The sequence below is a fragment of the Schistocerca serialis genome, chromosome 3 (genome assembly GCF_023864345.2).
Source record: "Schistocerca serialis cubense isolate TAMUIC-IGC-003099 chromosome 3, iqSchSeri2.2, whole genome shotgun sequence".
Taxonomy (NCBI): Eukaryota; Metazoa; Arthropoda; class Insecta; order Orthoptera; family Acrididae; genus Schistocerca; species Schistocerca serialis.
Genome location: NC_064640.1, coordinates 436,016,734 through 436,029,754, shown reverse-complemented (window position 1 = coordinate 436,029,754; position 13,021 = coordinate 436,016,734). Strand labels below are relative to the sequence as shown.

Here is a 13,021-nt window from a genome sequence, read left to right as displayed (position 1 = left end):
AAGTATTTAATATCTGTCAAGAGGATTTTGCCCCAAAGGGTTCTTTGAGTGGTAATCTTATTAACATCTGTGCCACCTGAAATGAAATTTCTAGGTAGTTTGATAATGATGTGAGGGTGAGGGTTACCATCAGTTATTGGATGGTCATGAAATGGAAATTCATTGACCACATCCTATCCTGTTTTGACAATAGAGTCCAAGTGCTTGACTGCTGGCTTGATAAGCTGTCACTTATCTATGTTGCAACACAGACTTGTCTGCAGTAGTTATATAAGAAGAAAATATTGCAAGGATTGTGCTAGTTAACTATGGTGTTATTGAGATATTTTATACATTGATGTACATTACATATGAGGGTAAGTCAATTATTAGCCTTAAAGTAGGTATAAAATTTTATTGTAACCAAATAGGAAACTTACAAGAACATCATTTTATGACATAGTCTCCTTGTGTTTCAATGCACTTGGTCCATCGTTGTACAAGCTTCGTGATGGCCTCATAAAAGAAGGTTCTAGGTTGAGCTGTGAGCCAGGAATGCACCACTTCTTTCACTGCTTCATCTGAGGCAAATCGATGGCCCCTTAATGCCTGTGTGAGCGGACCAAACAAGTGATAGTCAGAAGGGGCAAGATCAGGACTACATGGAGGATGATCCAGTACTTCAGATTTGAGTTTCTGGAGCATTTCAGCAGTGTGGGCAGCAGTATGCAGACGGGCATTGTTGTGCAACAACACAACACCTTTTGACAGCAATCCTTGGTGTTTGCTTCAAATTGAAGGCTTTAGCCTGGCAGTAAGCATCTCACTGTAATGTACACTGTTTATTGTTGTGCCCCTTTCCCCATAATGTTCCAGTACTGGACCTTGTGCGTCCCAAAAAACTATAAGCCTCAGTTTTTCTGTGAGTGGTTGGGTCTTGAATGTTTTCTTTTATGGTGAATTTGGCTGTTTCCATTCCATACTCTGCTGTTTACTCTCTGGCTCATGTTGGTGGATCCATGTTTTGTCACCAGTAATATCCTGTCTAAGAAGTTGTCACCTTTTGTTACCATAGCAAGCCAAATGTTTTTTGCAGATGTCCAAGCATGTTTGTGTATGCAACTGTGTGAGTTGTTTTGGGACCCATCCTGTACAAACTCTATGAAACCCAATTCTGTTGTGGATGATTTCATAGGTAGAACCATAACTAATTTGCAGACGATGTGCAACTTCGTCAATAGTTAATTGTCTGTCTAAGAGAATTATTTCATGTTAATGCTCAATGATTTCTTTATTTGTGGCAATAAACAGTTGTCCGGCTCCTACATCGTGTGTGACACTTGTGCAACCATTTAGGAATTTTTCAATCCATTCGTAGACACTCTGTTGTGGCAAAACACTGTTCCTGTACTGTACTGAAAGTTTTCGATGAATTTCGGCCTCTGATACACCTTCTGACCACAAAAAAACAAATCACTGAATGTTGCTCTTCTTTGGTGCAAATAGACAGTGGAGCAGCCATGATTAACAGCACGGCAGCGACAACAAAATTAACCTAGCAGCTTGAAAATTGCAAAGATATAACAACAAATAAACAAAATATGCATCATCAATGTAAAATGGCAGTTCTACCAAAATAAACAAAAATATAACTAAATTGCTGATAATAATTGACTTACCCTCGTAAAATCATTTCTGGAAAATACTGGGAAGTGTGCAGTGCACTTGCAATAGTGAAGGGCAGCGTACAATATTAGCAGAAGCCAAAACGAAATGTAAATGGTTATCAAATTCTACGATTCTTGATCTAGAGATAACTGAAAATTTTCCTTCAACTGAATTAATTTCTGAGAAGTAGCAACTGCCTGTCATACAGGAAAAAACTCCTCTGAACATGACAAAACATAAGCATCTGTGATGGACTGCACTTGGAAAGTTGCCTTGAGATTGCCATAGATTTGCACAGAACAGTCTGATTTAACAACTACTACGATTCTGACAGCTCAAATAGTGGACAGAATTTCACATAGTTTCTCTTTTACGAATTAATTTAATGTCTTTCAAACCATGTTGTGAACGGTATATGTTACAGGATGTACCCTAGACAAAGGTCGGATGGCATTAACAAGAAAGGAGGTATGAACACTCGAAATTTTTTGTGCCTTCAAGGTCCTATTGCAACAGGGAAGGGAAGTTTATGCTTATGTTTATTTTGTTAAATTATATAACATCAGATCACTCCCATATTGAATTGACTGCAATAAACTGAAAAGTGTTAAATGAATCCAGCACGTATTGTTTGAGGTGATATCTTATGATAATGTCTGCATATAAGTGATTGCACTGGGTCTGGAGCAGATGGCACACCAAAGTTGACTTATATTTTGCAACTTGGTAGTCCATTCTTAACGAGATTTGCCTGATTTTTTTTCATACAGTTGGAGAATAGAACATGCTTAGACATTATATGCACTCTCTAGTACTGAGCTAAGTTTTTGTGAAATTTCATGGAAATGATAGTGTTACTGATTGGCATCTGTTACTTGAGCTACCACTAAGTAGTGACATCTCTATATGGAGTAGTTCTTCCACTATTCCTGCTCACAGTCAAATACCATGAAAGCTATGAAAGTAAATAGAGCTAAAGAAACGACAAGGACAATTGATACTCATTCTGCTCTGAATTCAGAATAATCTGTACCTTATTGAAGGTGAAATCTGCACAAACCTCTGCAAGAGGACAAGCAACAACACTGCTAGGTTCCCAGTTCCTCATCACCAGTTTTGTTCTAACTTCATCAAAATAAACCTAGACAGTTTTAGAATGGACAACAATATTTTATCCTTATAAAGAAGTCAAGAACAATACAGGCATTGCATAGAACCACAAAAACTGAATGAAGATAGTGAATATGAAAGAACTAATCACTGAAAACAAGATTTTCTGTATGTTGTGACAAGGTAAGGCTCAATACTGAGAAATGTGAAGACAGTAGGTAAGATGCAGTTGGAATAAACCCAAGCAAATGACCCAATGGAAGTTACAGTTCAGTCCTAAGACAGGGAATGTAGTTACAAGAGAGGTCTTGTGCAGTGTATAACAAATCACAGTACGATTATTGTTACATATATCCAGGTAGCAAACTCTCAACAAGTGTGTTGTGCAATGTGACCATCCTTGTTGAATTATTGTCCTTCTTTGTATCTGTTGATGAGGAAGCACTGTTGGTGCTTTATGCTGATGACCTACTGCTTCACACACACACTATTCTTAAAGGTTACACTACAAGTCAAAAGAGCATTGTAATGTAAATGAACTTTGCAATTGTCAAAGATGGCAACACAACTTACATTTTAGGCAAGACAAAGTAACCACTAAACAAATTTCCAAATGGTTATACATGATACTATTTTGTCTTTCATTGTTTCACGAAAATTTTGTCAAAGAAACTGAAATATTAAAACAATTATTATAAAGGAGTATCATACCAATACAGGTATCAATAAAGAAACTGACCTAACAGTTATTCAGTAAACCAAATCACTATAGTAAGTTCAAGCAGTCTGGACTATATAGAGTCAACTGCCAGAACTGTGACTGCTTATGTGTAGTTCAGGCTTGGAGGATTTTTTCATACTAGATTCAAAGAACACTTTGCTGCATTCCATCTAAAACATAAGAAGTTAGCAATCACAGACTATCTAGCAGAAAAATGCCACAAAACGGACTACATAGAAACAGACTGAAAGGTATAACATATTTATCTGAAAGATCTCAAACTAGACAATTTTGAAACCATTTAAAAACACAAGTTTCTCATGTCACATTCTTAGAGTACTTCAATGAATAGATTAAAAATAAATGCACCAGAATACTAAAGAAATTAAATAAATTCTTCAAATGTTCAGTGGTATTCATCTCGGGCGATCTGGATGGCGAAATCATTCGCTCAAATTGTCCAACCCAATGTTCTGACATGGTGCATTGTCATCCATAAAAATTCCATCATTGTTTGGGAACTTGCTTGTCTATTAGCACTGAAGACTCTAAGCAAATGCCTTTGCTCTCAGTTGTTAAGTGAAGGCCATTGGCCATTGCATTATCCTTAGTGAGAGGTAACGCCTGAAATTTGGTACTCTTGGCACAATGTTGACACTGTGGATCTCGGAATATTGAATTCTGTAATGATTTCTGAAATTGAATGTCCCATGCATCTGGTTCAGATAACCATTCTCTGTTCAAAGTCTGTTAATCCTCATCATGTGGCTGTAATCATGTTGAAAACCTTTTCGTGTGAATCATATGAGTACAAATGACAGATCCACCAATGCATTGCCCTGTTATAACTGGTGTACACAGTACTACCGGCACCTGTATATGCGCATATCACTATCCCATGAATTTTGTCACCTCAGTATATAATACAGCTGAAGCCACAGCCCATTAAGTAATACACATATTTTGCAGCGGCAATGGGGAATGATGAGAATTGATCACTTGCAACATTTCAGTATGCATATCAGTAAATTAGTTTAAGAAGCTTTGTTGTGATCTAACTGGCAAAGGAGGAGGAGCAACATTATCAATTAAATGAAACATACTTAAAATCCTTCATGTATTTTTTCCATAATTTTATGCATTTTTTTAATTAAAATTTACTATAATTTTATATATAGGAGTATTTTCATATTGACACAGCAAAGGCTGTCCTTCAGTGGTTAACTGAAGTTCTGAAGATGAAGCTGCTAAGAAAAGAGACTATGCATATCATAAAATTTTGGAAAATTTTTTCAGCTCATGTGTAGTGCAAACTATTTGGTTTGGATTCATTATTTCAACTCCACATTTGTATCGTTTATTCCCAGCTGTGACACATAGCCAATGTCTGATAACTTTGATAAAAGGATGAACTTGGGAACTGATGTGAGTGCCAATCCAAAAGCATCACATTCTTGTTAGATTTTGCTAGGATATATTTTCTGTCTCGTGTGGTACAAAAAGAATGTACATTTTTAGTAGTTGAATGGAAAAAGACAAAATAAAGGAAAACAGGAAAATAAAAATACATGAAAAAAGTGCTGCAGAGTGTTTATTTTCAGTGCTTTCCTGTTTCCTTTCTTGTCGAGAATTATGTGACAGTTTGTCACTACTAACAAATATTTTCACCTGATTTCAACATCAGTGACGTGTAACATTAGATCAATTAATGCCTCTCGTCATTATAAATTATTGATCAAGCTGTTTTCTGAGACACTAAAAGCAGATCAAAATCGTGTGAAATGACGTGCTAATGACACTGCACGATATGATCACTTTCCAAGGAGGGGAAAAGTTCTTGTTTTGTTAACTGAGAGCTACACTTCTCTATTCTGTTAAGTCTTTTGGCTTACTTAAGACAGCATGCAAAAGAATTGTGATTTTTTTTTTACAGACCGAAAATCTAGCAGCAACAGCTTTGACCAGTTCAGAAAACGTGCAAGTGATATGGGGTCTTTAACAAGAAGAGGATCATTAGAAAGGCGCAGCAACTTGGAAAAGCGTCGTAGTTGGTCTCCTGATGACTTTGGTTCCAATCTTGATACTTTTCGTCCAGTCACCATTACTGTGTCTAATTTTTTTAAGCAGGTCAGTACCAAATACTTTTTAGGTCAGAACTGAGGAAGTACTGTTATTGGTGTTCAGTGTATTGAAAACCAATGTAAGTGATTTTGTATGTGTGTGTGTGTGTGTGTGTGTGTGTGTGTGTGTGTGTGTGTGTGTGTGTGAGAGAGAGAGAGAGAGAGAGAGAGAGAGAGAGAGAGAGAGAGAGAGAGTGCAGGAATGCGGGAGAATGGTTTGTGCTGTATTTATAATCCCCTCCTCCACCTTTTCTACCTCCCCCTGCCCCTTCACCCCACATCCACCGCCGCAGTTTCTCTCTCTAAAGAAATAAGGATGGTAATGAAATGTTTGCAAAGTATTCTGGAAATTAATGAGTGATTGATTATTTTCAAAAATAGTATATAAAAAAGTAATTTGTAACAGTTGAAATGATAACTGTATTTGGATTTGAAAAATACAGGTTCTTGAGCTGTGCACTGTTCATCACCACCAGTCCTCAATCGTCTACATCCACATACATACTCCACACTCCACAATCCACTATACAGTGCACGATGGCGGTATCTTGTACTACTGTTACTCATTTGCTTTCCTGTTCCACTCACTAATGGATTAAGGGAAAAATGGCTGTCCTCTATTACCACAAGTTCTGTGCATGTTCAGTGACCACTATACAACACAGTGGTGAAATGTGTGTCAGGGAGAGAGGTGTATTTAGCTGGATCACTTCAACCGTGACAATGTACAAGTCTTTATTGAGTTTAATTATGTGCAAAAGGGAATCTTGGCGATGAGCAAAATGGTCATTAGTGGAAAACTTCTGGGGCACCGGCTGCTTCAGTTATTTTAGTGGGAATGAATTGGTTTCCAGTTCTTCATCTGAAAGCCTTCCCAAAAGGATGGGTATACCATTTTGGAGCATTACAGTACTCAATGAAGTGGGCTGTCAATGCTGGGTGGGCTCTCTACTCTCGTTGGTTACAGTGTGGAGTGGATGGATGCCTATTAGGTGCTGAGCACAGGGCACTAGTAGAACAATGCTAAGACATCAAACATTTATTGTCCATAAAATACAATCGGTGATTTATTGACATTCCAGGCAGCTAGTGCTGGCAGGTGTGCCAGCAACAGGTGTCCACCGAGGTATGTGCTGACCAGAACTTGACCCGCAGCCACTGTGATGGTGCCTGAGTCAGTGGCATCAGCACCATTCTCATCATAAGGACACTGACCTCACAAAGTTATCGCATCACGACGATCGCACTGTCCGAGGTGGCTGACAGCTTCAGATGTGGATGATGGAGTATGTGTGCACACACTGTAGACAGCACACAGGAAATGCAGACTGTGACAGCAGAGTCTGCTCTCAGGAGCAGGAGGTGGACAGCTGAGACTGCACTCCCCCATAATGATGGAAGAGTGGTTGCTCATGCCCACACAGGAACTGGAGACCATCAGAATCGAAGGCGCCTGTAGTAGGACCCTCAAGTGACCCAGTGATCAGACTCAGCATCTATGGTGGCACTGCATCTTACAGCATCTGAGACTCCCACGATGGGGTTTGCTGTTCCATAGGATAGATGAGCAATTGGAAGACTGACATAGGACCCTCCTCCAGGCGGGTCAGCTGCAAACTGAGATACTTCCTCTGGAAATGTGTAGTATTTATGCAAGACTGGCCCATGTTCATTATGCTACCATGGGCAAGTGACATCACTTGGCCTGCTTTTCCTATCTGGCAAGCTTTCCTGAATGCTCGGTGATGTCTCAACTTTACATTTCAGGTACTCTGGCTGGTGTATTTTGTAGCACCAGGATACTGAATAGTTACTCTTGCATCTGGCTTACACTTCGTTACTTAGTTGCCTGTGGTCACCAGAATGATAACACCTCTCTCCCTATGACATAGTTGTTGCATTGGCATCTCAGACCACCCAGCTAATATGATATGTAGGAACTGGCATTTTAGTGCAGCCATAATATCTGCAGTATCGGCAGTCTCCCCATGTTGAAACTCCACTATGGTGTGTGGGACTGCAGGACCCACCTATTTAAAAATATTTTACATGGTGCACCTTGTGGGAATTAGGCAGGCTATCTAAGGCTTTAGGATCAGGGTTAGTCCACACTTCTGCACCAAGGTCAATGAGTTGCCACTTAGCATGTGGTGGCAACACTTTGTGATTGGCAAACCTATCAGACAATAGCCACATGATAGATATTTGCACACCATACCATTGCTGCCCACTGACGGAGTGTTATTTCTGTAATCGGCCATGACCAACATGAGCTTTTGAAATCCATGTAAAGGACTGCCTATTATTAACTGATACAGTTCATTTCAAAATTGTACACTAAATTTGGAGTAGATCTCCATCTCGGTTTCTTAAGAGGTACAGGACTATTTCATGTTTGACTAACTTAATGCAGGAGTGCACTCCAGATTTAACTTTTAAGGCCATATTTCATCTTCCTTTTTTTACATGTCTCAGTTTTAATATGGTATATGCTGACAATTTGAAGCAAGGGGATGCTGCTTTGGCTTTCCAGTTGTTTTTCCCAACTATATCTGAGGGATTTGTCATGTCAAAAAGTTGACTTACAGTTCCTATTTTCATTCATTAGTGGCTTTTGGTTCATATTCTGGTGTAATATGAAGTTGAAAATGCAAGTGTTTGTTGCACAGATGCATGTAATAAGGATAATACACGTTGCCTACACCAAAACCTCATGTAGAAAGTTCTTTAAACAATGGATGTACCTACAACAGCTTTACAGTACCTTTACTCCCTTAAAAAGTTCATTTTCAGAAGTCACATTTTGAAAAAAGCTGTAACATTCATAAATATAATACTTTGTGTGTGGCACAAAAGGGGTGGCATATTAAAAAAAAAGTTTGGCCACTTACCCATTGTACTCCAAATTTAGTTTCTCTTTTCCTATTCATCGCTGCCTTTGTTTACAGTTACTGACCTGTTTCTTAGAATGTAAGTTAATTCTTGGTATCTATATGTACATTGACAAAACTTAAAAGCATATGTCATTTAGTATTCATTATTAACAAGATTGACTCTTCTTATATTCCATTTCAACAGGCTATCTGTAATGATGATCCCGTATCACAACTAATTTGCTTACTATATTAATGATATTCCCGTACTCTTAGTGTACGAGGGGCATTTGAAAAGTCCGTGCAAAAATAAAAACTACTTACATGTTTGGGATAAATCTTTTTTTTATTTTTTGACATAGTCTCCTTTTAGACTTATACACTTCGTCCAACATTGTTCTAATTTGTTGATCCCTTCTGAATAACAGGAATCGTTAAAGTCTGCCAAATAGCTATTTGTTGCTGCAATCACCACCTCGTTTGAATAAAATCTTTGGCCTGCCAGCCATTTCATCAAATTAGGGAACAAATAGTAGTCCGAGGGAGCCAAGTCTGGAGAATAGGGGAGATGTGAAATGCGTTGGAATCCTATTTCCATTAATTTTGTGACCACAACTGCTGAGGTGTGTGCTGGTGCATTGTCGTGATGGAAAAGGACTTTTTTGCAGTCCAATCGCCAGCATTTTTCTTGCAGCTCAGTTTTCAAACAGTCCAATAATGGTGAATAATATGCACCTATAATAGTTTTACCCTTTTCCAGATAGTTGATGAGGATTATCCCTTGTGAATCCCAAAAGACAGTCGCCATAACCTTTCCGGCTGAAGGAATGGTCTTCGCCTCTTTTGGTGCAGATTCTCCCTTGGTAACCCATTGTTTAGATTATTATTTGGTCTCAGGAGTATAGTAATGTATCTACAGTGATGAAATGACACTTCAAGTCCTGTGGATTCTTGCTGAACAGCTGCAAACCATTCTTGCAACACTTCACACGATTCCCTTTTTGGTCAAGCGTGAGCAATGGTGAAACCCATCTTGCGGATAGCTTTCTCATATCCAAATGTTAATGTAAAATATTATGTTCCCATTCATTCGAGGTGCACACAGCACTAGCAATCTCACACACCTTAACTCTTCTGTCACCCATCACCATATCATGGATTTTATCAATGATTTGTGGAGTCATAACCTACACAAGGCATCCAGAATGTTCAGCATCACTTGTTCCCATATGGCCACTTTGAAAATTTTGAAACCACTTATAAACTGTTCTAATAGAAGGTGCAGAGTCACCGTAATGTTTATCAAGCTTATCTTTAGTCTCCTGAGATGTTTTTCATAAAGTAATGTTTAATCACCACACAAAATTCTTTTTCGTCCATTTTTTGACAATCACTCGACTTCCTTGATTCACACGAATGCCAAACACAAAGAAATAGACCAATATGGCTGAAACTTGGTGTGTGTTCTTTCCAAAGATGTTACTAAGTAAACATGACCTCGATAAGTGCCGGTGATGCCATGTCTCTGACTTTGCACGGACTTTTCAAATGCCCCTCGTATATAACCAGTTTTGGCCTCACACACAGCCATTTTCAAGTGATGTCAAATACCTTGTACAGGCAACCTCCACCTTAGTGTTCAACATATGTCTAATCTATTACCAAATTGTGCACTGACCAAATACATCGTGCATGATATGTTGTCTTTATGATGACAAAATTGTTTTTCTGAGTTACATTTGTAATGATTCAATTTTCACTGTGCCACATAATTTGAATTTTCTTTAAATATGTATGTGGGCTATTGTTAGCCAAATCTCTTTTGTTTATTGTAGGCCAAAAGTGGAACACTTCATAGTTCTTATAACCTCCTCAAGTGGTTTGAGAATACGTCATTCTCGTTCATTATTTAAATCTAATTTTTTGTCATCAAAGTTAAACAACACAGAAAACAGTTAAAAATTCTGATTTTCTTATCTTGTTAAGTGTGTTATTATTTGTTAATGTTGGCAACTGTTTAATATGGGTAACCTTGTTGGGTGGGTCCTTACAAGGGAACCTCCCCATCGCACCCCCCTCAGATTTAGCTATAATTTGGCACAGTGGATAGGCCTTGAAAAACTGAACACAGATCAATCGAGAAAACAGGAAGAAGTTGTGTGCAACTATGAAAAAGTAAGCAAAATATACAAACTGAGTAGTCCATGAACAACATGGGCAACATCAAGAGTGATCTGGGCATAGGAGTGCCGTGGTCCCGTGGTTAGCGTGAGCAGCTGCGGTACAAGAGGTCCTTGGTTCAAGTCTTCCCTCCAGTAAAAAGTTTAAATTTTTATTTTCTGACAATTACCAGAGCTCAGGCACTCACACATAATCAATTTCGCTCTCCAAAATTCCAGGACATGTTCAGATTTGCTTGGACATACGCAGGATTTGACGGTCTACACACGGAAAAATTTGAAAACGTTAAAAACATATTTTGACAGAGCACAGAGAAAACTGTGCGACTGTGAAACTGTTGCATTCATTTGTTGCAGTTTATGTGACACACTCTTATGTTTTCATCACTTTTTTGGGAGTGATTATCACATCCGCATGAAAACCTAAATCGGGCAAGGTAGAAGAATCTTTTTACCCATTCGCCAAGTGTGCAAGGTAGGTGGGTCAACAACATATTCCTGTCATGTGACGCACATGCCGTCACCAGTGTCGTATAGAATATATCAGACGTGTTTTCCTGCATCAGATGTTTTCGGTTCCCATTGGAGAGGCACGTCCTTTCATCTACTAATCGCAGAGTTTTGCGGTGCGGTCACAAAACACAGACACTAAACTTATTACAGTGAACAGAGACGTCAATGAACGAACGGACAAATCATAACTTTGCAAAAATAAAGTAAGTAAACTTTTCGTCCGAGGGTAGACTTGAACCTAGGACCTTTCGCACCGCAGCTTCTCACGCTAACCACGGGAGCACGGCGCTCCTGACCACTCACCATCCTTGGTGTTGCTTATGTTGCCCATAGACTACTCAGTTTTTATATTTTGCTGATTTTTTCATAGTTCCACACAACTTCTTCCTGTTTTCTCGACTGATCTGTGTTCAGTTTTTCAAGGCCTATCCACTGTGCCAAATTATAACTAAATCTGAGGGGGGTGCGATGGGGAGGTTCCCTTGTTAGATGAGGAATGAAAGTTTACTTATGTCATTAATTTCTGAGCTTGAGGATCAATTCTTCAATTCTAATGCTTATTATTTTATCCATGCTAATGGTGACTGAGAACTACAGCTGTGGATTAAATCATTTGATGAACTACAGTACCTAGCCACTCTTTCTGCCATGATATAGAGGGTGATTATAATTAAACTTTCAAACCGTTGTAGGAAAAACACCATGGTCAGAACATCATCGAATTGCAATGGAATATTATCAGAGAAGGGGGAAAATGTGTGGCAGAAGAAAAATAAAGAGTCACAAAATATAACAATAGATTGTGCTGTAAGCATCATAATTTAATAGTGGTAGACTACAAATGACAAATGAATCATCCAACAATGCCTAACGTGTACATTTGACGTTAAACAAATTGTACTACCCAGTGTGCATGGGTGTACTGATGTGATACTGTTAGTTACAGAAGCCCATCCACCACAGCAGGGTTGTATCACATCGGATGGGAAAAATCTGTTTTTAGTTGTCCTGAGACAAAAAACTGCATAAAAAGCATCAATCACATTGGTTTTTAATTGTCGTGAGGCCAAAAACTGCATAAAAAGCGTCAATCACATCAATTTTTAATTGTCCTGAGGCCAATAACTGCATAAAAAGCATCAATCAAAATCAAATCGGGTTATTTATGTCCCTGTGACTGGCGCAAAACATGTTCAAAATGCTGTCCACCGTTTTCTGCAACAAGCTGAAATCAAGAAATAGCGTGTTGCACAACTGATGAAACTGTTTCCAGGGTCATGTTCAGAATGTGTCGCACAATGCATACCTTCAATGCAGCTAAGTTTTCAGTCAGAGCATTGAACACATCATCTTTCAGATAGCCTCACAGCCAGAAGTTGGACAGATTAAGATCAGGGGATCAAGACGGCCAGGCTGTAGGGGAAATGGCGGCTGATAATTCTAGCATTTCTGAAATGGCGCTTCAGCAGCTGCTTAACTGGATTTGCAATGTATGGAGGTGTGCCATCTTTCATAAAAATGATCCCATCCGCGTATCCATGCTGTTGGAGAGCGGGAATGATGTGATTGCACAGACACTTGTAGCGCATACCAGTGACGGTACAGGTAACAGGACCGGAAGCACCTGTCTCTTCGAATAAATATGGCCGTATGATAAATGATGCCATAAACCTGCGCCTCACAGTGAGTGACCTTTTCAGGGTGAAATGGTACTGGTTGATTTGCGTGTGGAATTTCTGTTTCCCATATTCGACAGTTCTGTGTATTGACATATCCTGTCACATGGAAGTGGGCTTTGTCTGTCCACAAAATCTTTCATGGCCAGTCATTGTCCACTTCCACATGAGCAAGAAATTC

General features: G+C 38.9%; 1 protein-coding gene across 1 annotated transcript in view; it reads left to right on the top strand.

Moving 5' to 3' along the window:
- Positions 1-13,021, top strand: part of LOC126470323 (dedicator of cytokinesis protein 7) — a 283,560-nt gene that overhangs the window by 76,577 nt on the left and 193,962 nt on the right. The window contains exon 9 of the mRNA XM_050098105.1: positions 5,412-5,605. Within this exon, the coding sequence (XP_049954062.1) occupies positions 5,412-5,605 (194 nt within the window). The remainder of the gene's footprint in view (positions 1-5,411; positions 5,606-13,021) is intronic.